Source organism: Canis lupus, chromosome 4 (genome assembly GCF_011100685.1).
Source record: "Canis lupus familiaris isolate Mischka breed German Shepherd chromosome 4, alternate assembly UU_Cfam_GSD_1.0, whole genome shotgun sequence".
NCBI lineage: Eukaryota > Metazoa > Chordata > Mammalia > Carnivora > Canidae > Canis > Canis lupus.
The window spans coordinates 74,373,668-74,400,784 of NC_049225.1; the positions used below are offsets into that span (position 1 = coordinate 74,373,668).

At 41.6% G+C, this 27,117-nt stretch overlaps 1 protein-coding gene and 1 non-coding gene across 11 annotated transcripts in view; both read right to left on the minus strand.

The window, feature by feature from the left end:
• Positions 1–27,117, minus strand: part of RAI14 (retinoic acid induced 14) — a 137,862-nt gene that overhangs the window by 1,671 nt on the left and 109,074 nt on the right. For 9 of the 10 annotated variants that reach the window (XM_038535376.1, XM_038535377.1, XM_038535382.1 and 6 more), the window contains 12 exons: positions 21,542–21,606; positions 17,914–17,971; positions 17,156–17,226; positions 14,911–15,017; positions 13,987–14,165; positions 13,681–13,709; positions 12,554–12,640; positions 11,587–11,673; positions 9,169–9,223; positions 6,977–7,095; positions 4,794–6,326; positions 3,105–3,254 (listed from right to left, as the gene is read on the minus strand). In XM_038535376.1, coding sequence (XP_038391304.1) covers positions 3,105–3,254; positions 4,794–6,326; positions 6,977–7,095; positions 9,169–9,223; positions 11,587–11,673; positions 12,554–12,640; positions 13,681–13,709; positions 13,987–14,165; positions 14,911–15,017; positions 17,156–17,226; positions 17,914–17,971; positions 21,542–21,606 — 2,540 coding nt within the window. The remainder of the gene's footprint in view (positions 1–3,104; positions 3,255–4,793; positions 6,327–6,976; positions 7,096–9,168; positions 9,224–11,586; positions 11,674–12,553; positions 12,641–13,680; positions 13,710–13,986; positions 14,166–14,910; positions 15,018–17,155; positions 17,227–17,913; positions 17,972–21,541; positions 21,607–27,117) is intronic. The other variant, XM_038535375.1, reaches the window with a different exon arrangement.
• LOC119871683 lies at positions 16,620–16,727 on the minus strand. Its single transcript, XR_005358754.1, has one exon. It is a non-coding gene; the product is annotated as a U6 spliceosomal RNA (small nuclear RNA).

Below are 27,117 nucleotides of genomic sequence, written 5' to 3' on the forward strand. Positions count from 1 at the left end.
TTCTGAACACTTGTTACTATTCCTAGGGAAACATCTGCCAGTATTCTTAGGGGAAAAGCATCTACCTAGTTCCTATTTTGGTATGTCAACTCTAGAAGAAAATTCATGTAAAAAAAGTAGTTATTATATAATCCTACCTTCATTTAAAAGTGTATGTATACATAATTATGCAAATATATAGATACATTCACACAAAGTAAATAGTGTAAAGAAACATATCGAAAAAAAAAAAAAAAGAAACATATCAAATGCAAAAAGTGACCATCTCAGAGTGGTTGGCTTATGGACAATTCTTATTTATAGAAACTTTTCAAGAGTCTTCTGTATTTTCCAACTTCCACACAATAACCAAATATTTATTAATTTTTAAAATCTATTCTTTTAAAAGGAGTTACTGGTGTCTCATTCTATAGCTAGTCATATAGTCCCCAGGGAGTTCAATTACTCAACTCTCAGTGTACCCAGGAGATACACGAGGGTGGTGGCACCAATCTCAACTGGTTCCTCAGGACCACTGTTTGTGCTTTTATTTCTCCTTGTTGAGCTATTATTCCAATTCCTCTTGGTAACTATTTCAAGAACCTTCACTCAGCTCCAAACCCTTCTAAGAAGATGGTTTTCCTCCTATTTCATGATGAAAATTGAGACTATCATATATAGACCACTTCAAAAGTCTACAAAAGTCCATCAATACCCCTCTCACCTGCTTCTATGAATGTCAGAACATGAGGTATCCTTCCTATTCAAGGACAACCTTTGAACTTCAGTCCTTTGAAGGTCGCGCTATCTGAAAGTGTGCTTAGGACCTCCCTCCGTGTTGTTTCCTCCCATCTTTGGGACATCTCCACTCAGTCATTTAAAATTTCATCTCTGATCAATGTCCTCCTTTCCATCCCTGTTTCTGTCATCACTTAGATGACTGCAATATATCCACGTGCACAAGCCACTAATGCCTCAGTCTCACAGTTCCCCAGTGTTCACCTCCCTGACTTGCTGCCCTCCTTTTGGCCATGTACTCTCACGGTCGCAGCCCTGCCTCTGTCATTACCTCTGAAATCTCATAAGAAAGCACCTCACTGGGGTAAGCCCAGGTGGCTCAGCAGTTTAGCGCTTGCCTTCAGCCCAGGGCATGATCCTGGAGACCTGGGATCGAGTCCACATCGGGCTCCCTGCATGGAGCCTGCTTCTCCCTCTGCCTGTGTCTCTGCCTCTCTTTCTCTCTGTGTCTCTTATGAATAAATAAATTAAAATCTTTATTAAAAAAAACGAAAGCACCTCACCCTCTGGTCACCAGCTCCTACCTGTCCAGCAAATCTGCTTAAGGCTTCCCCTTCCCCCACCTTCTGCTGTGGTCCTTCAGCCTCCCAGGATACCTGGCTACTCGGTCACTTCTCTAGGGCAGCCTACTGCAGTCCAGATTCCACCCCACCACTCCATTGGGACTGTCTTTGCGAAGACTGCCAAGGGGCACCTAAATGCCCCATCTCAGGCCTTGCTGCCTCCTGCCTATCCCTTCGAGATTTGGCACAAGCATAAGCATCACCTCCACCAGTGGATGCTTACCACATCGAGAATATGGAAAGGCACGGAGTATAAATTCACTGAAGGCAGGGACTGTGTCTTATTCCTGGTATAATATTAATTAAATGTGTTGAAAATGGTAAAAATGATTATATAAACCATTAGCACTTTACAAGTCTGTGATAACTGCTTCATCAGAAAAATGACCTGCAGAACACACCAGAGACCATCTTCTCATCCCCGATCATTCCTTCACTGCTAGAACTGATAACACAAACTAGCTGGTTGTGTACTCTGTGGTCAGCCAGAGTAAACCTGAGTTCACCAGGATCATGTGTGTACTGAAGAATTCACACAATCCACCTGTTGGTAAATGGAAACTAGAGTGTCTAGGACAGGCCAACCCTTGGCTTCACATGGAAAATGCAACATACCTGTGTCAACTAAAACCTTAACAAACATTGTGGTAGGTGAAATAATGGCCCCGCAAAGATGTCTACACTCCAGTCCCAAGAGCCTGTGGAATGTTACCTATTTGGTGAAAGGGACCTTGTAGTTGGATTAAGTAATCCCTTAAATGAAATCACAAGTTTCCTTCAAAGAGAGAAGCAAGGTCGATGGTAGAAGGAGGAGATGGGAGGACAGAACCAGAGGTGGAGTGGTATGAAGGTGGAGGTAGGGTCCATAAGCCAAGGGATTCAGGTGGCCTCTGAAGGCTAGAGAAGGCAAGGAAACAGATTCTCCTCTAGAGCTTCTTAGAAGGAACCAGCCTGGCTGACATCTTGACTTTAGTGAAACTGATTTCACATTCATCATCTCCAGAAATTTTTTTAAAAAAGATTTTTATTCATTTATTTGAGAGAGCATGTGTGTATGAGTGAGCACAACAGGGATGGTGGGGTTAGAGGGGTAGGAGGAGCAGAGGGGTAAGGGAGAAGGGCAAGTAGACTCTGCGTGCTGAGTGTGAGCCCCACGTAGTTCCACCCCAGGATCCTGAGATCACTACCTGAGCCGAAAACCAAGAGCAGGATCCTTCACTGACTGAGCCACCCAGGCGCCCCAATCTCCAGAATTTTAAAAGCACAGATTCTTGTTTCAAACCAAGTTTATGTCGATCTGTCACAACAGCCATATGAAATGAAAGGACTTTCCCAGGTAAAATAAGCAGAGGGGCCAAGGAGCAACTCAGATGCACAGATGCACACCTAATCAGAGATCCCTGCCCCTAATAAGAAAAAAATTATTGCCACTGCCAGAGACGATAAAGACTATGATAGAAAAATGGAGAGGAGGTAAAAAGTTAGTGGATGAGTAAGCACGAAGCCTGCCCCACTGTCCTGCCAACTCCTCCCTTCTCAGAGATGCAGGTGACCCCCCTCGTCGGTGATGCCCGGGAACGCCACCACTTCCTCCTCCTGCCCTCTCCCAAGGTGGCTTCAGTCAACTGCCCTGCAGAGCGCCACTCCGACAGGCTGGGACTCTTCTCACCCCTACCCGCACCCCCTCCCAGCTGAGCTGGTGTGGAATCGGCCTCGCCCACCCCATCCCCACCCACAGCCGGCAGCGGAAAGAAGTCCACTCACAGCCAGCTGGTTCTGGAGCTGCTTGACCTGCTGCTGCAGCACTTCCAGCTGCTGACTCTGCCTCTTGGATGAGCTCGTGGAGTACGAGAGCTGTGACAGGCTGTTCAGAGCCTCCTTCAACTTGGTGACTTCCTTCGACATCTCACTGATCTGGCAAGAGAGAAGAACTATCAGCGGGAGAAACAGTGAAGCAAAATTCCAGAGTTCGAAGCCTCCAACACAGCCTCTGGGACTCGAGACTTTGGAACAATTTCTTTTTTTAAAAGAACCCCATAATATGAAATAGGTAACAAACCCACATGGCCCTCTAAGGCCATTACACTCAAATGAGGGCCCCGGATTCAATCTTGTGCTTTGATGCATGAGGGTAACAAAAGCTATGACACGGATTTTCTTTTTTACTCTGAAAGGGGGTATTGCTGAAAAATATAAAGCTGAACCAGGTTATCAGGCATTCTTTATCTGGAGACAGCTATGTCTCGTTCAGTAGTGCTGACACGGGCAATCGGGAGTAAGTTCTAGGAGCCCTGATTCCTAGACATCAGGACATCTTGCTTTAAAGTAAACACAACCCTCCCTGCAACCTGGCCTCTGCCTTCCCACGTCCTGCCCCCCTCTTGGCTTTGGAAGCTCTTTTTGTAATTTTCATTATATTAAAGGAATAAATGATAAACAGTGGTCTGATCGGTGCCATTCAGAACACCTGCCCTAGGGGACCAGGGATACGGAGTGGATTCAGGCCGGGACCTATTGTGAGCCTCCCTTTGTTTTCCTCCTCCCTCCAAGCCACACCCAGCCCATCTCTCATCGTCTGCTCCCACTACCCTCCCCCATACGCCTTGGAGGAGAGGGCCAGGGAGGGCGGTTCTCACAGTGACTCAGGGCAAAACTCATGGAGCTCAGGGAAGCAGGATTAAGTCTAGGAGTATTTGAGTTTCCATATAATGGAAGAATCTGCCTGGATCCCATGAGTTCAAGTTCAAGATGGGTCACAGAGGCCTCTCAGTTTTTGGGTTCACTTCTGATCCCTGCCACTTGGCAGTGCTTCTGTAAAATCATTTTAAAAGGGAAAACAGGGGCAGCCCCGGTGGCTCAGCGGTATAGCGCCTGCCTTTAGTCCAAGGTATGATCCTGGAGACCCAGGATCAAGTCCCGCGTAGGGCTTCCCGCATACAGCCTGCTTCTCCCTCTGCCTGTGCCTGTGCCTCTCTCTCTCTCACTCATGAATGAATGAATAAATAAATAAATAAATAAATGGGAAAACATGTGCTACATATGTGAAAATGCTTTAAGGGGACTGATAGAAGATCATTTTTTTTAATTTTTAATTTTTTAAAAGATTTTATTTATTTATTCATGAGAGACACAAAGAGAGGCAGAGACACAGGCAGAGGGAGAAGCAGGCTCCACGCAGGAAGCCTGATGTGAGACTCGATCCCCGGACTCCTCCAGGATCACGCCCTGGGCCAAAGGCAGCCCTAAACCACTGAGCCACCCAGGCTGCCCCTCAATTTTTTTTTTTAGAACATGAATGTCCAACCTACTAATCTTAACGTGGCCGTGGGGACAGATGGAGTCACGTGCAGAGCTTCTGCGCCTTCACAACAGGCCAGTGCTAACCAGCGCTGGACACGTTAACGGCGGTAAGGGTGCTAGCTGGAAACACGACGGCAATGGAATCTCACCAACCTTCTTGTCTTTATCCTCCTCCAGTCTGGAAGAGCTCTCCGACTGTCTCTTCAGCTCGGCCAGCTCTTCCTGAGCGTGCTGGAATTGCTGCCGGAATTCATGGGCTTCCTGCTCTTTGGCTTTGAAGAGAGCCTGAATATTCTCCTTTTCCCTTTTCATCTGGGAGACCTCACTTCTGATCTGGGCAACCTCCGAATGGGCCTTCTCTTTCTCTTTCACCGAATCCTTCAATTTGGAGGCCAACACGCTCACTTCGCTTTCTAACGACGACTGGAGCTTTGCGTAGGCAGACCTGGGCACCATGGCGTCGGTCATCGCGGCCTTCTCTTCCTGGAGCTGCTTCTCCAGCTTTGCCACTTCTCCTTCCTTGCTTGCGAGGTGTTCTTTGAGACCGCTTATCGTTTCCTCCATCTCTTTGGCAGTAGCCCGCAGCGTGGTTATCACTTGCAAATGTTCTGTGATGGAGACAGAGTTCTCTTTCTGTGCGTCCACCAGCTGTTTGAGCTGGGTCAACTCACTCAACACCTTTGAGTACTGAGACTTCATTTCGGACAGGGCCTCTTCTGCCTTAGCTCTGGATACGTTCGTCACTTGCATCAGTTTCTCATGCTCCGCTTTATGGATATAGTCGGCCGTTACGTCTTCTAGAGATTTCCTCTTCCTATAATCCTCCAGCTCGGCCTGTGCTTCCTTGTACAGCTGGGACAGCTCGCTCACCTGTTTGTTGAGTTCATCTATCATCCTGTTCATGGCCTCTTTCATGTCCTCGGCTTCGTCGCCGGCCTCCTGTGTCATCTGACTCTTGAGGGCATCTTTTAATTTCATGATTTCTTCTTGGGCCTCTTGGTACTTCTCAAACAAAAATGCTTTCTCCTTATTCATGTTCTCAATAACAGAGCAATATGAACTTTTCATTTCCTCGTACTCTTCCACAGGAGGCTTAATCACCATACCTTTCTCCCTCTCTATAAGTTTTTCTTCTAGCTCTCTCACTTTTTCTTTATTTCTCTCACTTTCTTCTACTGCGTTCTGGAGGTCCTGCTTTAGCACATCTATTTCCTCCTCGGTGATCCTTAGCTCCTGAAGACGCGAGTAACTGTCCACACTTTCAGGCGAGACGAGGCCCAGTTTCATCTGCTTCTGCACGTTGAGGACTTCTTTCATTGCCTCCTCATACTTGCTCTGGGTTTCTTTCAGTTTCTGGCTGAGGTCAGAGCCGTTCTCGGAAATCTCTGCACTGTTTACATACACTGGTTCCTCCCTTCTGGACTGGAGCTCAGCCTGGAGCTGCTGCTTCTCTGCTTCGGAGCTCTCCAGTCTTTTCTGCAGGTCTTGCAAAATCTCTTGTAGTTGCTGAATTCGGCCCTCACTGTCGAGAGTGGATTTACTCAAGGAATGTGTTAAGACAGATGGAGATGATTTGGAGTCTGGAGAAGTTTCATTAGGTTTGCCCAGGGGTGGAGCCAAGTCAGTTTGAGTGGAATGGTAGGAATCAAAGCTCAGGTCTGCTTCAGCCTCTTTGGGTGATTTAGCCTGGGGAAAAGGCAAGAATGAAATGGCACCAAAGATGTGGTCAGGTGAGCAAGCAACTGGAAGGAGAGAACAAATCCAGAGCTTACGTGTGGGAGAGCTGCAGGGTCACTTTATGTGTACTCTTGCCCCACAACAAAATATGGCCTGATACATGAGGGTTAGATTAATGACACTAAGCTTATTTTGTGCTCTATCAGGACAGCTGATTTGTACCACTTTAAAAACACAAGATTTGTTTGGACTCCAAAGCCTCTGACTTAAAAATTTTCCTTTGCTTCTCCTCTCATTCCAGTTGCCAGAAGGGGCAATGGGCTTTATACAGCTACTTATTTAAATTCTTAAATCTGCTGAATGATCAGCTTTACTAAATGAATGGTTGATTATACGCACACACACACACGTCATATATAATATACACTAAGTATATAATTATATATAATTTATCAATTTAGCAATTTACAGAAATTGAATTAATGAATACCTCTCTCAACAAACAGGTAATCTGAAACTATGAAATGCTTATGGCTAACTATATTTAAAAAGGAAGAAATTAATGGAGATGTTTGTAACAAAATATCATCTGACTAACCTGAAAAAATCCAATAGTCTGACCCTATAGAAGAGTCTGTGGTCACAATCTCTATACCCACCTGTAATTTATCTTGTAATTCCTTATTGTGTAAGGTAAGAGAAGCGACTTTTGCTTGCAACAAGACAAGAAGATCTTGTTGGTCAGCTTCAGAACTTACATCCAACAAGCTATCAGCACCTTGGAAAAGGGAAAAGCAATTTAAAATAATATTTAAAAAACCAGTATTTCTCTGACCTTTAACTAAGTCACTTTCTAACCACTCCAATGCTTCTTCCTGGTCCGGACTGTGAATGAAAGCCCCTAGCAGCTGGGAGATGAACAGTAATTCTCAGGTCCTGGAGTTTCCTTACTACGGTATTCCCAGCACAGGACTAGATGCCTGGATGTGTATAAGCTCATCTGAAAACTGATGGATCTGGGGTGCATGGGTGGCTGGCTCAGTTGGTTAAGCGTCTGCCTTTGGCTCAAGTCATGATCCTGGGGTCCTGGGATCGAGCCTCACATCGGGCTCCCTGCTCATCAGGGAATCTGCTTGGGATTCTCCCTCTCTCTCCATCCCTCCCCCAACTCATGCTCCCTCTCTCTTCTAATAAATTAAAAAAAAATCATTAAAAAAAACTGATGGATTTGCTCATATGTCTTCCATTCACCTGATTAAGTGTCTGTCATATCTTAGTTGCTTTTTGTTCCTCCCATGCCTAATAAGTCCCATTTCTGTGAGTCCTTTTAGAAATATGCTGGTTCACTTCTTATCCCTATCACCATGACTCCAGTTCAAACTTTATCACCTAGCTTGGAAACCCTGCAAATAGCCCTGTAACAAAGCTCTCTCTCTCTCCTCTCTGTAGTAAAAATATAGCCTTGCCCCATACTGTTAGGCTAATCTTCCTAAAACATGCTTTGATAGGGTCATTCCTGTGGTTCAAGTGCTTTAATCACTCTCTCTCCAAAATTAATCTCCAGATTCTTTACTTTGGGTTAAGGCCACCATAATCTGGTGCCAATGTACTTTTTAGGTGTATGATCCATGATCTCTAGTTGATCACATCTTCCTCTATATTCTCAACACAGGGATGCTGCTTTAATTCTTCATGTATACGACTGCCTTCATAGCATCTCTTTGGTTAAGTCACTTGTGCATCTTTCAAGACCCACATCAAACTTTGCTTCCTCCTTACAGCATTTGATGACCTGATGACCACCCCACCATGAAACAGTCTCCTCTGAATCTCACAATCCTGCTGCTGGCAAGCCATAACTTTTTGACATCCTCCTGATTATCATGCTAAAATAACATCTAAAGCAATGATACTCAAAGTGCTTACTGAGACAAGAACCCTGCTCCAGAATGTTATTCAGCACACTGCTGCCTTCATGCAGTGTTCCTATGGGAGCAGCGGGGGTGGGGGGAGGGTGGGAGGGGTCTGCTGGACAAAACAGTGTGCCCAGCAATATAGCTGGATGACTTTCTGGTGCAAACGCCTTATTTCATGTAGACTGGCGACAGTTTGCAGACCACAATCTGAATAGCACTGATCTACATATTTTAATGTTATTTTATTACTATAGAGCTATAGTGGCTGAGTTGGTTAAGTGACCAACTCTTGGTTTTGGCTCAGGTTGATCTCAGGGTTGTGGGATCGAGCCCCAAGATTCTCTCCCTCTGCCTCTCCTTCTACTTGTGCATGCATGCACTCTCTAAAATAAATAAATAAATCTTTAGAATAAAATAAAATGAATAAAAGAGAATATGTAGGCTACAGTAATTTAAAAGCTGATTTTGTAATACATCAAAAAACAAGAATTTGGCAGCAGGTCTAATAATTGCTGTATTTCTGGAAGAGAGACTGTAAATGGTATTTCAAGATACCTGCAATAATAGGAGACATAGGTGACATGACATTATCTGTGAATTCTCTTGTTGGCAAAGTCACTGGTCTGCTGATATCACTGGGGGGTTATTTGTCTATATTTAAAATTGAGGGAAGTGCTAACATTTAGTTAGGGACAAATGAAAACAGAGATATATTTTTTTCACGCCCATGCTTAGAGACTCCTTAAAATCCAGGTGAAAGCCTCTGGGAGTACAGGAAGTGTCAGCCTGTGTAGTATTGGCAGCTCTGGGGTGGCAGGCATCCCAGGGTTCTCCAACCCCCCTACACTTCCTCCCAGCTTGGCCTTTGCTCTCTTTAAATGGGCATGGACTACAGACCTGTCAAAGGAACACAAACAGGTGCCCCTTCATCTTACCTGTGGTGCTGTCACTTAGTCTATCTTTGTTTTCTTGTATAGAACTGATCTCAGCCTGTAGAAACACAAAAATGACTTCAAAGAATATTCCTGACTATAATAGTCCTTAAAAGCAGCAAGCAAATTTTCCTCTCTGAGTTGACACAGAACAGTTATCCTTCTAGAAAAAGTTAGAAAATCCCCAGGAAAGAAAGTATTTTAAAATAGAAGTGTATAAAAGTGAAAATTATCTACTAACATATAATCTCTAAAACATCAGGTTCCAGAACATATAATCTCAAATGTTTTTCAGAAATTTCATTTAATCAGTATAATACAAATATCTTTTAGTATTATAATAATTTTATATCTATGTCCTAAAAATTGAGATGGCAAATATTACCTTCATAATGAAGTCAAATACAAGTTTCACCTGTCTGGATAATACATTGATTAAAATAAATAGAAGTACTCTTTAGCTTTACTATTTTATAAATTAACTGTTATTAATACATTATTATTAATATTTTTAAGAGAAGTTGTAGTAAATAGACGTGTCAAGGATGTTATAGGTAATTTTACAAGGGAATAAAAGTTTTATGGTCATGGATTGACAATCCCCTGATTTCCTCTGAACCTTTGTCCCTGAATATCTGTCTGCAAATACATTGTAAAAATTCTTGCAACTTCAAAGCCAGACTTTCATTTCAAAACAAAATACAACAAGTTGCCAGAAATTACTGTGTTTCATCCAGATGAGCCATAGACCTGATAAAAAAGATAAGTTTTCAGCAAAGGGACTTTTGTGAAACCCCAAAATGCTAAAAATAAAGTGGCTCATTTTTGGCAAGTGCTTATCTTCACAAAAAGCTGTCTTTTCACTTTATAAAAATAGATGTTTATTTTTATTTTTCAACTATTTTAAGGTACAATAAACAGCATCCATTTAAAGTTGAAGGTGTAAGGAGTTCTGATAGATACATACCCATGGAACCACCACTATAATCAAGACACAGCATGTTTCTATTAACTCTACAAGTTTTCTCATGCTTCAACACAGCCAATCCCTGCCCACCTTATCCCCAGGCAACTGCCACTCTCCTTTCTGCATTATCTAGAATTCCTATAAATGGAGTGTCACGGGTATGAATATGTCGGGCTTCTTTCACTCAGCATGATCTTTAGATTCATCTATGATGCTGCTTGGACAGCTCTGCATCCTTTTTTATGGCTACATAATAAACTGTATGGACATATCTCAATATCCTTATCCATTCACTTGCCAACAGACATTTGGATTGTCTCTAGTTTTGGGATACTCAAATAAAGCTGCTACAAACATTTGTATATACAATTTTTGGAGACATACATTTTAATTTCTCTTGGATAAACATCAATGAGAGGACGGCTAGATCATATGTCAAGTGTATAATGAACTTTTAAAGAAACCCAGTTTTTCAAGTAGTCATGCTTCTTTACATTCCTACCAACAGAGTACAGCAATTCTAGTTTTTCCACGTTATCACCCTAGCCATTCTAAATAGCGTCCCTTTTAATCTTTGTATGGGTGTGTGTGTGTGTGTGTGTGTGTGTGTGTGTGTGTGGTGGGGGGAGTGGTTAAAGAAATGAAAGTCTTTTCACCCTATTTCTGAAAATTGTAATTTGTGATATCATTCTTTGGAATGCATTGTGTCTTTTGAGTCATAATCGTATTAGAAGATATTAGGGTACTCACTGTAAGAGCATAACTTTCTTTCCTTTCATAGGTATTCATCTTAAGAATTTATTAATAAAATCGAGTTAAAGTGGTAGAAATGTTGACAGAATCTTTCAGATCCCTGGGCATACAAGTTAAAAGAGAATTTATCTTCAGTAATTCTTAAATGGAGGAAACAAAAAGTATACAATGATACCACTGCAATTTTCATTTTAACAATTAAAAATTTTATTTTCTCTCCAAGCATAATTTCCTAGTGATGGTTAGGTAAACAGATAATAAATTGAAATATACTCCCATTTATTAAAATACTTTCCAACAACAAATCTAAAGAATCAGAATGGATTTTCTAAAATCAATGCATACTAGTTGAAAAAAAAAGTTTAATTAAAATCTACAATTGGTTGTCAGTAAGACATCAGAGAATAATCAGCATTTCTTTCTTTTTTGAGTGTTTAGTAAGAAGACTGGCTGTCAGGAAAGTTTTTGTCCCTTTTTGTAAAAGGAAGAGAATTAGTTATTACTTAATGATGTTATTTATTCACTCTACTCTTTTTGTGTGGAGTCCATGCTGGGAGAAATGACTGAAGAGTGCTTCATGATGAAAAGGTTGTGAACCAATCACTGGAAAATCTGTTCTGTTTTGTCCTATGTTGTCCCACTTAAATCACATCTATTATGTATCTTAAGATTCAAAATAAATTGAACACAGAAGGAAATACCTTGAAGGGTGGTTCGGCAAAAAACACAGATTCCTTTCCCGAAAGTGGTGTTGAAGTTATTGATCTTGGGGAAGACACGTCACTCAACTTAAAAGACAAAATGAAAATCACAGATAAAGAGTGCTTCTTCAAAGTCTTTTCTTCTCCAGGGCCAAAGAATTCACCTACTTAATCACTACAAATAAATCTAATGGCAACCTTCCTTAGTCTCAATTCAGGGGTATTTTCAACGTAGTGTGGACCCTCAAATACTGACAGTTCGCAGAGTGTAATTAAGTAACTCTGCTCCTATATTCACTAGAAGCAACTCTCAAAACCCATAAAGCTTCTGTGGCATGGTGAGAATATTATCAGTGAATATGCTCATGTAGTTGAGATATTCCTCTCAACTATTTGAGACATTTCACAGACATCCAAGCTTCCTCGTTTAGGCAGTCATCACTATACACTCAGAAATGAAAGCTACTTTTACTATTAGCCAACCTTCAATGTAATTACAGAGGCAAATCTATTTTAGCAGTGTTTTAAGAAACCAACTAAAATTAATTTTCAATTAACTGCTTCACCAGCCACCCGTTCTCCCTGCCTCTACTTGAGCTGTTGACATGAGGTACTAAAAATTGACCTGAGTTTCACTTAAGGAAGAAGTTTCTGTCATAAGACTTTGAGAAATTTTCCTGAGGCTTTGATTTATTTTTATTTTGTTTTTCCTTGAGCCTTTTAAAAAGATACTGTTCAATTCCTCAGCCTTGCAATAAATAAGAATCAATATGATTTCCATACTAATCAGTAAAACCCTTCACACCACTTTCTGTAAATTTAAAACCAGTAAAGAGAATTTGAAAGGTGCATTTAAGGGTCAATTCAAAAACATTTCTATTTGGCCAGACACACAAAATGACAAAATCATGGCTTGTCGTCTTTGTCGTCGTATGATTGTTCACTGCTGGTTGGCTTTTGTCTTTACCTGAGTAGGACTGACAGGAGGTGGTGGAGCTTTGCGTTTTTTTGGAGTTCCACTTCTTTCTGAGCTTAATTTAGAGACTTGATCATGCTGGAAGTTAGCACAGTCCAAAGAATGGAGGTGGGTTAGTTCGGTTAGTAAAGTCTGAACAAACAGCTTCATCAAACAAATGAGAAACACTGCAACAGTTCGTGCATTTCTTACTTTATCAAGATCTGACATCTGCTATCGACATAAAAATAAGTAATATGCATGCTCCAAGTTTTCTTCCAGCAGCCCATGCTTTAATAGCAAGAAAATATAAAACACAAGACAAAACCAGATTAAGTTGGTGTAAGGAACTGGGTAAGTGGAGGATGGGGAGCTGCCTGCCCCAATTTAGAACCCAGGATACATTTCTAGTCTAGCTTCCATCTTAATGCAAAATAGTGGTATATCCACCACCTGTGCTTTACTTCCACTCCTTAAAGAATGTCAGTATGGGGGCAGGAAACATCATCTTGGAAGGTTATAAAAAAGTAACATAGTTTGTACCTAATAAATTCAGTATTGACCATTTCCTATTTATGATAATTTTTCAAGATCCTTGATGTATAACTAAATAAATGCAGTAGCCAACTATACACCTCACCAAAAAAGTAAAGAACATCGATGATGTTTTTAGGAAAAAATTCCAAAATAACATGGCAATCTTCTCAGTTTCTGGAATTTTAATGACAGCTTAGAAAAGTTCCAGTTAAAATGAAAGGACAATCTGAACCTCTTATGTTCATTAAATATCTAACACTGCCATGGATACAGGTGTATAATCCATGAGACACACAAGCATTTAAAATGTTGTTTGTTCACAGAGTTAACCATTTTCACACCAACAGAAAATATTAGTACATTTCAGGAAAAGATGAATATATAAGTAGCAGGTTTTAAAGTTACATGCTTTGGAAACAGGGTAAACCACTAAGAAAATATTTACCACCTTCTAACAATGAATCATTTATTCTAAAGATTTTTCATTCCTTAGTGTTTTCAACATAGTTTTTATTACTTTTCTAGTGGACCACAGAGTAGTTGAATCAGGATATTTTCAAAGTCCCACAAGCTACAATGATAAAAAATTCTCAAATAAATACCTGCTTTGGTTTTGTTGGTGTCTTTAAATCTATAGAGGAAAAAGAGAGTGAAAAAAAAAGAACTGTAAGAACCATGACTCACATCCACTTTGGGTGGGGGATACACACACACACACACACACACACACACTCACACACACTCTCACACCCATACATACAACAAACACAATATTTAACACTTCATTTTTCTTCAAGAATATGTTTAAAAGAATAATAAAATAGATCATATTGCGCACATTCCTTTACCCTTTGGGGAAAATGGAGTGGATAAATTTAAAACAACACTGGCTATTTTCTTTCACATACCAGAATCCTGAGAGATTTTTGATAATAGAAGGCTTTGAATTCCTGCATTTTCTGAGAGTTTGGAATAATGTAAGGCATTGTGTCCAAGAGAATCTACAAGGTTTAGGTCTGCACCCTTTTTAATTAAGGCTTCCACGATATTAGAGCTGCTGATCTCACAAGCCAGCATGAGAGCAGTTCTAAAGAAAAAAGGAGACACCAAATTAGTACTAACAAAATGGGAAAACACTTTCTTGGAAAATTATTTACCTTAGAATACAAGGGAAAGAAGATTAAGTGTACTTAAACATACACACTTAATCTTCTAGGGAATTTGAAATGTCGTGCTAGCGAGATGAAATTAGGTTTTTTTTTTTAACTTCAGATTATATCAAAACATTAAACCATATTAGGTCAAATAACTTAGACATAATCTTCTAAATATAATCTTCTAAATATGATGGGTTTTAATATGATTGGCACAAATCATGTCCTCCTTTCACCTCAAGCATTTTAAAGTACCTATACATTATAATGACTATTTTTAAGAGCAGCCAATATGTTTACTTTTATTTAATTTTGCATAAAAAGCCATTGGAAATGGCCTCGACACTTTAGTATTCAATAATCTCATCACGGACGCAGTATGTTCCCAGAGGTCTGAGAGAAATTTTTTTAAGTCACAACAGACTCTGGATTATCAAAAGAGGCAGAAGGAGTGCCTAGCTGGCTCAGTCAGTAGAGCACATGACTTTTGATCTCAGGGTCATGAGTTTGAGCCCCATGTTGGGTACAGAGTTTACTTAAAAAAAAAAAAAAAAAAAAGGCAAAAAATGAAAAATTAAGACCACTTTATAACAAATGATCCAAAAGATTACTGTGTTATTTTGAGCCTCCCAGAATGCAGTTATCACTAAAATCCCATGATTTCTATTTCTGTGGTACCTTCCACTTTTGTCCCTGGAATTTACATCTGCTCCATGGTCCAGCAAAAAGCGACAGACCTCACTGTGGCCATTTTGTACTGCCAGCAGCAGTGGTATATTCCCATCCTAGGAGACAAATTCAGATTGATTTTAACTCAGACACCAAATGTCAGAATTGCGAAGGCCCTTGTTCTTTGTATATTCATTCCTGAGCTGTCCTGCCGCCATGACAGTTTGGGTCCCCATAGGGCTGCCATTACATCTCAGCACAGCTCTTCTTATGGAGTTGTACCAACTGTTAGCTTTTACTCAGGAACCTCAGCCTCCTGGGCTACTTGTTCCTTCGGACCATCACTCAGTCTGGTGATGGTGTGTGAGAGAGTATAGAACACCAAGTATGAAAAGGCTCAAGGCAAGCATATCATGTTTATTGAGGGATGACTCTGGAGAAATGAAGGACTTGTTTCCCTAGGGCAGCTTCTTCCAAGTGAACTACATGCATCCTACCATTCATTCCACTCTTCCCTTCTCAGAGAGTGCATGCTTTCATAACCTTAAAGGTAGCAAAACAAAACATAAATTCAGAGTGTTTGTACCTGACACCTGAAAAGATAAAAGATCAATGGAAAGAATGATTTTGTATGACAACTGGCATTCCTTTAAAAAAAGAAAATGCTGATGAAGCACTATATTATATATCTGAAACTAATGTAACACTGTATGTTAACTACACTGGAATTAAATTTTTTAAAAATAAAAATTTAAAAGGCAAAAAAAAAAACAGAAAGAAAATGAGATCTCAACTCACAAATCACATGAGGAAATTAAGAATTTAAACATTGTTTGTAGCAGAAAAACAAAAAATACTAGAAGAATATATAGGTGACTATTTCTACAATCTTAGTGTGAAGAGGTCTTAAATAATGCAAACCAAAAGAGAAGCTTCTGTTCTGCTTTTTCCTTGAACATACCTCACAAATGAGGTTGATAGTAATTTTTAAGGTAGATGGATTCAAATAGACAATGAAAACATAAATTGCAATATAGCCAGTGATTTTAACATGAGGATCTAAAAATATATAATTGGGGCTTGAAGATTGAGTCTCCATTTATTTTTATTTTTTATTTTTTATTTTTTTTTATTTTTATTTATTTATGATAGTCACAGAGAGAGAGAGAGGCAGAGACACAGGCAGAGGGAGAAGCAGGCTCCATGCACCGGGAGCCCGACGTGGGACTCGATCCCGGGTCTCCAGGATCGCGCCCTGGGCCAAAGGCAGGCGCCAAACCGCTGCGCCACCCAGGGATCCCTGAGTCTCCATTTAAAATAGAATTTCAGGGCAGTCCCGGTGGCTCAGCGGTTTAGGGCCACCTTCAGCCCAGGGCGTGATCCTGGGGACCCGGGATCGAGTCCCACGTCGGGCTCCCTGCGTGCAGCCTGCTTCTCCCTCTGCCTGTGTCTCTGCCTCTCTCTTTCTCTGTGTCTCTCATGAATAAATAAAATAAAATCTTTAAAAAAAAGTAAATAAAAAAATAAAATAAAATAGAATTTCAGACACAGTTCTACAAAGTTATCTCTAGGAAGTTATAATACTTCCTGGTTATAAAGTACTGAGATTCAGGGAATGGGAATTTATCTACAGATTCTATATAACCACTTAGCAATATCCCCATCAGGCATAATGCATGCATGTCAATTCCCATGCTATGGCAGGAAATTTAACCTTGTAACCAGGAGTGACTGGCATGTAAACTTCCTCTCATCCTTGCGCAGGGGCCACAGTAACTTTCTCTGTATCGTTCCAATTTTAGTATATGTGCTGCTGCAGAGAGCACATAAATTTACTCTAGAAATAGCCCAGCAAGGTCAAAATAGGCTAGAAGCAATCTTCAAAGGTGGGAAACCCTACCCACGAGGACCCAAGATGCTATATGTGAAATAACAGCAGTACTAAAACTTCTAGTTAGACTTACTTCTTATTTCTAAAAATCAAGAAATTAAGCCTTATTAATATTTAGGTTGATGGCAGACGATCTTAGAAACAGATACACCAGGAAGTGCATGTGGCAAAATGTTTTACTGATGGTTCAAGGGACCAATGTGGATAATACTGAATCCAATTTGCAGAAGAGGATCCAGGTTGAAAAACACCAGCCTTGCTAAATGCTTAGGTCTCTAAATGTCCTAGTGGCTCTTGGAAGTAGTTCACTGCACTCTAGAAACCAGTGTCCATCTCCACCTCTAATAGCCGCCGGATACTCACCAAATCCTTGAGGTTTATAGGGCTTTTGTGCTCACAAAGAACCTGAACAGCTTGAAGGCAGCCCTGAGCCGCTGGGGAGAGGAAACACATCACAGCAGGTCACAAAGCTGCTCGCACAAGCAGGGGCATCAAACAGGTCTAGGACAGAAAAGCTCGTGTCCCACCCACTTTGCCTAGGTTATTCTACTTGCACCGAAGAGAAATGGTATCAGGAAAGTTAAGTAAGCTGTGGCCTAAAGCCAGTGGCTACCAGTTGTCCCACGCAAATACTTGGTTTAGCATTTTATAGGACTTAGCTTGTCTGCAACCAGCACTCAGAAATGTATAAATCTCATCGTTCCTGAATTTGGTTTTGTTACTTGGAGCCGTGTGACAGATAACGACAGACAGTAAAACAAAACACTGATAGATAAAATTGGGGTTTCTTTTGATCCCACATCAAAAAAAATCTGTATCACACATTACATGAAATCTACAAATGCTTATAATTATCTCTCAGTTTAAACAAGAACCTTATGTTAATTAAAATATAGTAACCATGACAGTGTTTACTGATTGTTTGGCAGGGCACTGATGAATCCTAGATGCGTTCTTTGATAAAACTCTACATGTTTTGCAAATGGAGGGAAATGGAAATTCTAGGAATGATGACAAGACGACAGCAACAGAAATAAAATGGTAAAGATAATGGCGTGAATGAGGAAAAGGAAAATTTAGTATTTCTTGTGGCAGAAGATAAATAAGAGACTGAAAGTCACCTGCATAATGTAAAGCTGTTTTCCCAGAGCTGTCAACACTTTCGGCTGGGCATTTAGACTAGAAGACAAAAATAAATACACATAATGAAATTCAGTTCTGTTTAGTTCATCCTTTTCCTGCAAGGTTATGATCCGTCTTATTAGGACGTGTATAAATGTGAATAAGCCCTGATGGCTACACGCTCCAGGGCCCACAGGCTCTTGCGGGGAGGGGACTCGCTTCCAAGTAATTGTGACCCAGGCAAAAGGTCACCTCTTTGTTGCTTTGGCCACTCTGTCCTCTCTCTCACACTAGCATTCCATCACCAGCAGATCATCCCCACCAGCTAACAAATTCTAGGAGGTCTCATCTTGCTCCCATCTTTCCCCTCATTTGCTGCTCTATTTCTCTAGCCCTCTTCACAAAAGCAACCTCTGTCAAGAACTGCCCACATGCAATCAAAGCTTCCTCGCTTCCCATTCACTTCCAAAGCCAGTGCAGTTGCGTGTTGTCCTCCAGACTCCACAGAGATGGCTCTGGTCAAAGTCACCAACAACCTTCATGTTTCCTGTGACAACAAACATCTGTGTGTTCCTCTTACCACAGTCTATCCCCTTCTCCAAACGTTGCTTCCTCTCAGCTCCCAGAGCGCACACTAGCCTGGTTTTCCCACCCCTGCTCCGGCCACTCCCCTCCATTAGCCAAACATGACCTTGGGGTTCCCTGGTGCTCTCTTCCTTGGTAATCTCATCCACACTCAGAGCTTGAGATATACCACCTATGGCTAATGACTCGAACGTGTAGCTTACCAATAACCACCACAATACTGCATAGTAGCTATCACGCGCCAGGCACCCTTCAAAGAATTGTTTTAAGACTCCTAACAATTATCACTAGATAATATTATCTAGGTAGATACTATTATCACTCCCATCTTCATTTGAGGAAACTGGACATGGTGAAGTTAATAATTTGCTCATGTCACAGGAAGTGGCAGAGCCAGGATTCAAACCCAGACGTGCTGGGCTAGAGCCTTGGTTCTTATCTGTACACAGCAGACATCATCTCGGATTGCCAGGCTTGATAACCCACTGCCTATTTCACATGCCCACTCAGATGAAAGCACCTCAAACGCAGCCCAGCCTAAACTTCTGGTTTCCTCTCCCTGACACTTCCCTATCTTTGTTAACAGCACCACCACCTAACTAGTCAACGAGCCAGAGACCATCATCTCTGATTTCTTCTCCTCCTCCTTTTCCCCCAGCTACCACCACCTCGTCCTGTCAATTCTGTGTCCTAAATACACCGGCTCTACTCTCTTTCCCATGGGCACCACCTTGGCTGAGCCAGCACCTTCTCACTCGGACAAGCTGTGGCCGCCTCCTGGGGGTCTCCACAGCTCTGCTGTTGCCCTGATTCTCTATATGACTAAAGTGATCTTTTAAAACTGTGAGCATCAGTCCTTCCTCAAAAGGCCTCCACAGTTCCACACCGTGTGTAGATGAGTTACAATCCGCCTGTCCTAACACACAGGCTGGCACCCCGTGTCCTTCTTTCTCCTCTCTCATTTAACCCCAGGCTTTCTTTCGTCCCTGACTAGAGCTTTTCCTCCCCGAGGCCCTCTGAATTTGCTCTTTGTCTCCTTGAGATGCTCTCCCTTGGCTCTTTCCATCGTTTTCAGTTTAAATATCACCTCCTCCATGAGGCCTTCCCTAAACCTCTACCCCACATTCCTCTCTCTCAGCACTCTGTCAGTTTTCTTCATGATGTTGTGCAATCTGTAATGTGCATTGGGGATTTGTTTACAAGATGATCAGCTCCATCAGGATTGGGGATGGAGATCACTAGAGTCCCATCACATAGGGCAGGGGATGCCGAGACAGAAGTGGAGAATTGGCCAGAGAGGCCCAGGATCCAAGGAAAACAACCCATTAGTAGGACACCAAAGCTTCTGATTTGAAAAACTATTCAGAAAGAAGAACAGCAAGTCTACAAGTCAGAGGCAAGAACAGGCAACATTAGAGTGAAATGTCTGTCCGCCCTTCAGTGGTAAGAAGAATGGAGATCAAGTTACGACTTACCATGCTTTGGCCTAATTTTAGAATAGCACAAGGAAGTGTTTAAAGGCTTCAAAGATTCCAGAGAAAAACCAATCCATTTGCATAACCAGATATAAAATTACATTAGAGGCTAGAATATCTGGTCCCTGCCCATGAGGATTTCCAGCTTGTCAAGTTCATTCTTCCTGAAAATCAGAGCCAGATGCAAAGTCTGGATAGCCAAGCCAGAATGGGAATGGAGATTTAAAATGTAAATAAGTTAAAAAAAAATTAAGGGACAACCAAAGGTATGGAGGCAGGGCACTTAGGCAAGTCAGTGATTCGTCATTCATCCAGAGTGCCGGGTCACAGAGAAGGCAGGTAAGTTCTATTTTCACTGTTTTCAGAGAGATGCCTCATAATTTAAAAAAATAATAACAACAATAATCACAGACGTTGATCTAGTTTTCTTGAATTTCACTTCAAAGACCTGTTAAGGTTATGCATTCCTGGCATTGGTGGTGGCTTGCATCATGTAATGCAAGACAAGAAGCTGTGTGATCAACAGAGCACGACAAGTGGAAGAATGTGACCACATTTCTGCATTAGACTTGCAAAGCCAAATGAAAGCAAGCTGCCGGGTCCCACAGGGTGCTCGTGAAGGCCGAGACGACAGCGCAACAGAACAGACAGTGCTCCGAGCCCAGATCGTACTGCCCTGTGCCTTCCTGAAAACCACCAGCTTGCATTTTGACTGACAAGAGCTGGATGTTACAGTATGGACTGCTATTGGGAGTTCATTAAATATTCATCTTCAAAGATTTACAGATGTCGTGCCCCCTAAGCGATCATTATAAACGGGCAAGGTTAGCAAAGCAGGGAGCTGGCTTAGAATGATGAAGAAGAATAAAACCGAGAACTTAGCCAAAACTAAGAACGAAAAGCTCATTAAAAGTTACACAGGGGGATCCCTGGGTGGCTCAGTGGTTTAGCGCCTGCCTTTGGCCCAGGGTGCAATCCTGGAGTCCCGGGATCGAGTCCCACGTCGGGCTCCCAGCATGGAGCCTGCTTCTCCCTCTGCCTGTGTCTCTGCCTCTCTCTCTCTCTCTATCATGAATAAATAAATAAAATCTTAAAAAATAAATAAATAAAAAATAAAAGTTACATAGGAGGAGATAACAGTTGAAATTTTGTTTCTCACAAAGAGCTGCTTTCTACCAAGGACCGAAACAGAGAACACTAGGAAAACGCAGATGCTGCATTGCAAGGATCTCCAATAGCACGGAGAAAGGGTTTTAAGTTGATGGTGTGAAGGATACTGGTCTTTCAGAAAAGAAAATAAGGAGCTGAATGAAGGAGAGAGAAAGGCTGGATCCCAGGAAGCCCCTCCAAACTCCCATCAGGAGCCTCTTCTCTACCAGGGTAATTGCTAGGAAAATCATCTTTTCCTTGCTTGTCATTTAAATAATGACGCCTCTTAGGAAACACGGATTCTTGGGATGGTATTTAAAGGTGTGTGTGTGTTGGTTCTTTCACAGATAAAGTTACTTTTAAATTTAAAAAATGACATAATTTTAAGAAGTTAGAACTATAAGTGGTTCCATTTTACCTGAAGGAGCTTCCTGATGCATTCGTGGTGGCTGTTCTTGGCTGCCAGGTGCAAAGCACTGTGTCCTAAATGGATCAAAAAAAAATTTTTTTTTGAAAGAAAGTCCACACATTTTAAATCCCTTTCTTATCTCTGCAACGAGGGCAACTATGAGGAAATAAACTTCTTCAACAAAGACGGAATTGTTACTCTCGAGGGTACGGCCTCAGCCTCTTATCTGTAAAGTTCACTGACAAGAGCATCCTGCCCATGGGATAATATTCAGGGTCTACTTCAGGTGTCGTTCTCTTGGGGTGCCATTAAACTCTGGGCTAGAAGCTTGCGGGCGACTCACCATATGCAGCTCAGCTCTGCTTTCAGCTGTCAGCATGTATGCCAAATGTCCCGCGTCCACATCAGCCACACTGGGCTACAACTACCACAGGCCTAGGAACCCAAGAGAGGCCGCCTGTATGCCAGCCGAGAACATTCTAAACACCCACACACTTAAATCCCTATTTTTGACCTTTTATTTCCCTCTCCTCCAAATGTCTTCCAGTCCCTGCACAGAAATTACTTGGAGTTTTCAAAATCCTTACGTGGAAGAAGGAAAAGACTTGTAAAAACAGTGATACGCTATCAAAGGAGTATTTCTTCACGTTCCCTTCAAAGAACATGACTCCAATATGAAGCACTCTGCTGTCTCAAGGGTCAGCTTTAGGAAATCCTCGTGCCATACCCAACTCTCTCCACTGTCCACTGGGCCTAGGGAATTTCTGTGGAAGAGGGGCTTGGGGCCAGCCTCCGGGCAGAGGGCAGGCTCCTTCCTGAGCCCCTTCACAGCTGCTCTGCCCTGAGCCTGGACTCTTCCTCCAGGATCACCACCTGCCTTACTCTCACCTCAGATGCTGCTGACAGGGTGCTTCTGAATGAGGTCTTCCCTGACCTCTCCTTTTAAAATTCCCATTCCTCCGCCAACCTTTTAATCATGACTCCCTGCTTCATTACTGCTCTTCCTAGCTCTGAGCACTTCTCGCACCCCCTTCCCTCCCCTCTACACACACACACACACACACACACACACACACACACATTTATGGTGTGCATTATTTTTCTCTCCTCACTAGAATACGAGCTCATGGAGGACAGGAAGTTCTGCTTCGTGCCCTGCTGTGTCTCTAGTTCAGCACTGATGACACATGGTAGGTTCTTAATACACATCCGTTAATTTGAATTGAAAGAGTATGCTCGTCCCAAATGTCTGAGGAGAACGTTGGGGGGAAGAAACCAAAGTTACCACTGCTAGCCAACCCAGCACACATAATAAACTCTCAAATCCTCCATTTCCCAAACTTTTTGGCCAAGATATATCCAATGTAACATCTGTAAACAACCCATACTTTGGGACATGCTTCAAGCATGGTTTCTCTGCCTCAGCGCTATTGATATTTTAAGCTGTGTGTGTTGAGGGGAGGGGGGGGGTTGTCCTATGCATTTTAGGGTGTTAAGCAGTACCTCTGGCCTCCACCCATTATATGTCCATTTGTGACGATCAGAAATGTCTCCAGACATTGCCAGATATCTGTTGGGGGCAAAATCACCCCCAGTGAGAACAACTGGCTTACAGAAAACAATTTCTTTTACATGGTGGTCCAGTCTCCAAATATCATTTCTCCTTTTTGAAATAGTCTTCACTCTGTAACACTGACTGGAAATCTTTTTTTTTTTTTTAAAGATTTTATTTATTTGAGAGAGTGTGCATACTAGTGGTGGGGAGGGGTGGAGGGAGAGGGAGAAGCAGACTCCCCGCTGAGCAGGGAGCCCGGAGCATGGTTCCATACCAGCCCCTGGAGATCATGACCTGAGCCAAAGGCAGTTGCTTAACCAACTGAGCCACCCAGGCAACCCCTGACTGGAAATCTTTAATTATTAGAGAATCACACTGCTAGGAAAATACAGATTTAAAAATTAGAGGGTTTTAGGATGCCAGTGAGCTGCACAAAAGCACATGTGAGGTCAGAAGATAAGATTCTTTTCTGAGACCAGCTGTACTGCAAGATTTTAAGGGCATGCCTGAGGAGGGGTTGTTTAGGTGGAGCAGAATGCTGAGAGGCAGGAATCCCTCCAACCCCTCCCAAACAGATGAGGATGAGGAAGGAACTGACACCCTTGGAAGTAGGAAGACAAACATCTTCTCCTCCTCTTCCTCCTTTTACTGCATGAGGCCCCCACCTGCCAGGATGTATACTGCCATCGTAGTAGGAGTTCCGTTACAGCACACATTAAATACTGTGGCTGGCCTGGCCCCCAACCATCTGTACCCGTGTTTCTAAGGACAAACACATTCTGAATTTTAAACAAATGCCTTACAGATGAACTTTTGGAAGCCATCCTGATTGTAAGTAGAAGACTGTTTATGTCATGCATGCAGTGCATTAACTTTTGTCTATGTCATGGACCATCTAAGCTGTTCTACATAAAGAGCACCCATTGGAAAAAGACACAATTCTCCAGAGTCAAGATGGTAGGGAGGTTTAAACAACTCAGCGTAAAATAAACAACAAAGCTTCATTTCACTCCAAGTGTTCTAGTCATACCTGGAAGTAAGTGCTGTGCTTCTAAAGAAACACAATTCTTTTATTCCTTGGCCCTGTGCTACGTTTTCCTAAACCGGGAGCACAACGGTATTTTCAATTAAAATAGTCTCAAAGTCCAAATAATACATCATTCCCTGGACATTACACTGAAGCGAGATGTCTCTCACTGCTAAGGTTAAAACAAAATTCTCTTCCCAAATGTAAAATCTGCTGGAGAAAATACATTATATTAATGTCAGAATCCCGGTGTAATGAGACAGTGTATAAGTCTGGCCCCCATTTGCTGCAGATCCATCTGGAATATCAGGAAACAATTTCCCAAAAGTGAATAACATGGCAACCTTAATTCAAGTGCATTCCAGCAGAACTTTGTAAGTAAAAAGACCAGTATTATTTATAGAGCTGTGGGATATTACAGTTAGTATAAAAATCCTATTAATGAAAGGTAGTCTAAAAAAGGATGGCCCAGGGGCACCTGGCTAGCTCAGTCGGTAGAGCGGGCAACTCTTGATCTTGGGGTCATGAGTTTCAAGTCCCACGCTGGATGGAGAGATGACTTAAAAAAAAAAAAAAAGTAAAAAGGATGGCCCAGCCATTCTTGCCTTGGAACACCTTCTCCCCAACTACCTCAGACAATAACCATTTATTCAATTCTTTTAAGATCACTGGAGAAAATGGAGAAGAATTAACTAATAGCAAAATTGTTGATGTACTCTTCAAGTATGTGTGAAAAATGATGAAACTAATGAAGTCAGAAGATACAGATAGGGCTAAGAAATACCAAAGGCCAAAGTCTGAAAATTCACAGTTTTAGATAATACAGAAACATTTAGAAAAATAAAGAGAATATTCAGCTAGGTAAGATTTAAAATATATTCTTAGAGGGATCCCTGGGTGGCTCAGCAGTTTAGAGCTTGCCTTGGCCCAGTGCGTGATCCTGGAATCCTGGGATTGAGTCCCACATCAGGCTCCCTGCATGGAGCCTGCTTCTCCCTCTGCCTGTGTCTCTGCCTCTCTCTCTCTGTGTCTCTCATGAATAAATAAATAAATAAATCTTTAAAAATAAATAAATAAAATATTTTCTTAGAAATCAGTTTCAGAATGCTGATTATATTTAAACAATAAAAGTATAAGTTTGGTTCTTATTTACAATTTTAAATATATTCAAACATCATTATTCTTAGTAATCCTCATCTTGTCATCAAATTTTCATCACTAAAGCACAGGGCTGTTGACTTTGTTATATCCCCAGTATCTGAGGATCTGAGTATGAAAAACGTATTTATAACCACTATTTTTACTATTAGTCATGGAATTACCCCTTAATCTCCCCAGTGTAGATTTGTATAGTGTTCTATACAGAATTAAAAGAGTTTGCATGTGAAGTATTTCACGGCCAGGTTATGCCAATGGTTGTATATGGTCGACCCTCTGACTGGTACGTACACAAGGCAATAGCAGGTAAAGTTTCACAAATCATACAATTGTTGTTTTTCTTTATTCCAAGTGAAAATATGAAATACACTTTATTGGCTATACTTTGCAGTTACAGTTTAAATGACCCATTCTCTAACATGCCTGAGTTTTAAGGTGAATATTACCTTTTGTGTCTTTACATGGTACCAAATTTGAGTGGGATTAGGGGGCATAATGGCATGAAGTCCACCTGGAAATTAAAACAAAAACTAAAAAAAAAAAAATTTTAATTAATTTTAAAAAAATAAAACAAAAACTAAACCAGCCTTTGGAAACCCCACAGAAAAGTAAGGGTTCTCAAGCATCCTGCCTTCTGAGAACTATGCATTCTGATGTCTCCATACCTCACTCAATTCTCACTCTCTTAAGTTTCCCTTCTTCTAGGAGAACAGATGTTTTATTTTGAAGGTTAAGTGTGCAAAGGGATCAGAGAAAATTTAAGATATGGGTATAAGATACAGAGTACACATTATCATCCAATCTCTGTCTCTACCTCATTGTGTAACAAAACCTTAGATATTTTTCAGTGGACAAATTGCTGCCCAGAACTCCCAGCTTCCCATAAAGCCAAGTGTGGCCACAGATAACACCTTGTCCAGTGAGATCTAACTGTGTGTCATTCATGGGCTGTGCTTGCCCTGTCCCTTGCTGCTGTGGGGATGCAGTGTCAGGGAAAGACATCTTGGGCTACTAGGACCACAGCAACACCCCGGATGATAGAGCAACAGGGGTCTGAATCCCTCACGGGGTGGAGACAAGCTGCCATACCAACTGAGACTTTCAACTGAAAGAGAGAAAATTCTATTTGTTTAAGCCACTCTTACTTCCATATCCTGTCACACTGCATCAGATGTACATGCTCACTAAGAAAGGATGTCTGAAAGCTAATGCTTCAGAGAAGCACTGATAACAAACAAGATTCTTTGGTCTTCAATCTCCTGTTCATGCTTCTGTTCAATCCCATCTCATAATCCAGGGTGCTAAATATGCAAGCACCACCTCTCCCCACCCTCAAAAAAACTCTAGGAGTCAACATTACTATTTATCTGGGAAAAGTTTTTTCTAAAGAAACAGACAGAGCGACGCCTGGGTGGCTCAGTGGTTGAGTGTTTGCCTTCGGCTAAGGGCGTCATCCCGGAGTCCCGGAATCGAGTCCCACATCAGGATCCCTGCATGGAGCCTGCTTCTCCCTCTGCCTGTGTCTCTGCCTCTTTGTGTGTCTCTCATGAATAAATAAATAAAATCTCGAAAAAAAAATAAAGAAACAGACAGAAATGCCAATCCTGACATCACTGAAGAACAAGAGCAAACAAAATAAAAGATGCTAGAAAAATAATGGAGGTCTAGTTCCAAGCTGGTGCAGTGAGCTTAGGAGTTGACTTGCTCACGTGACCACTACATACCTGTGTGGCGGTAACTAGCAAACAAGCAAGTAAGGAATAGGGGGCAACCCCCAAAACCAAAACTGTAAGTCGTAAGTTTCAACCAGTCTTTGGGTTTTCTTTTTCTGAATTGTACAATGAG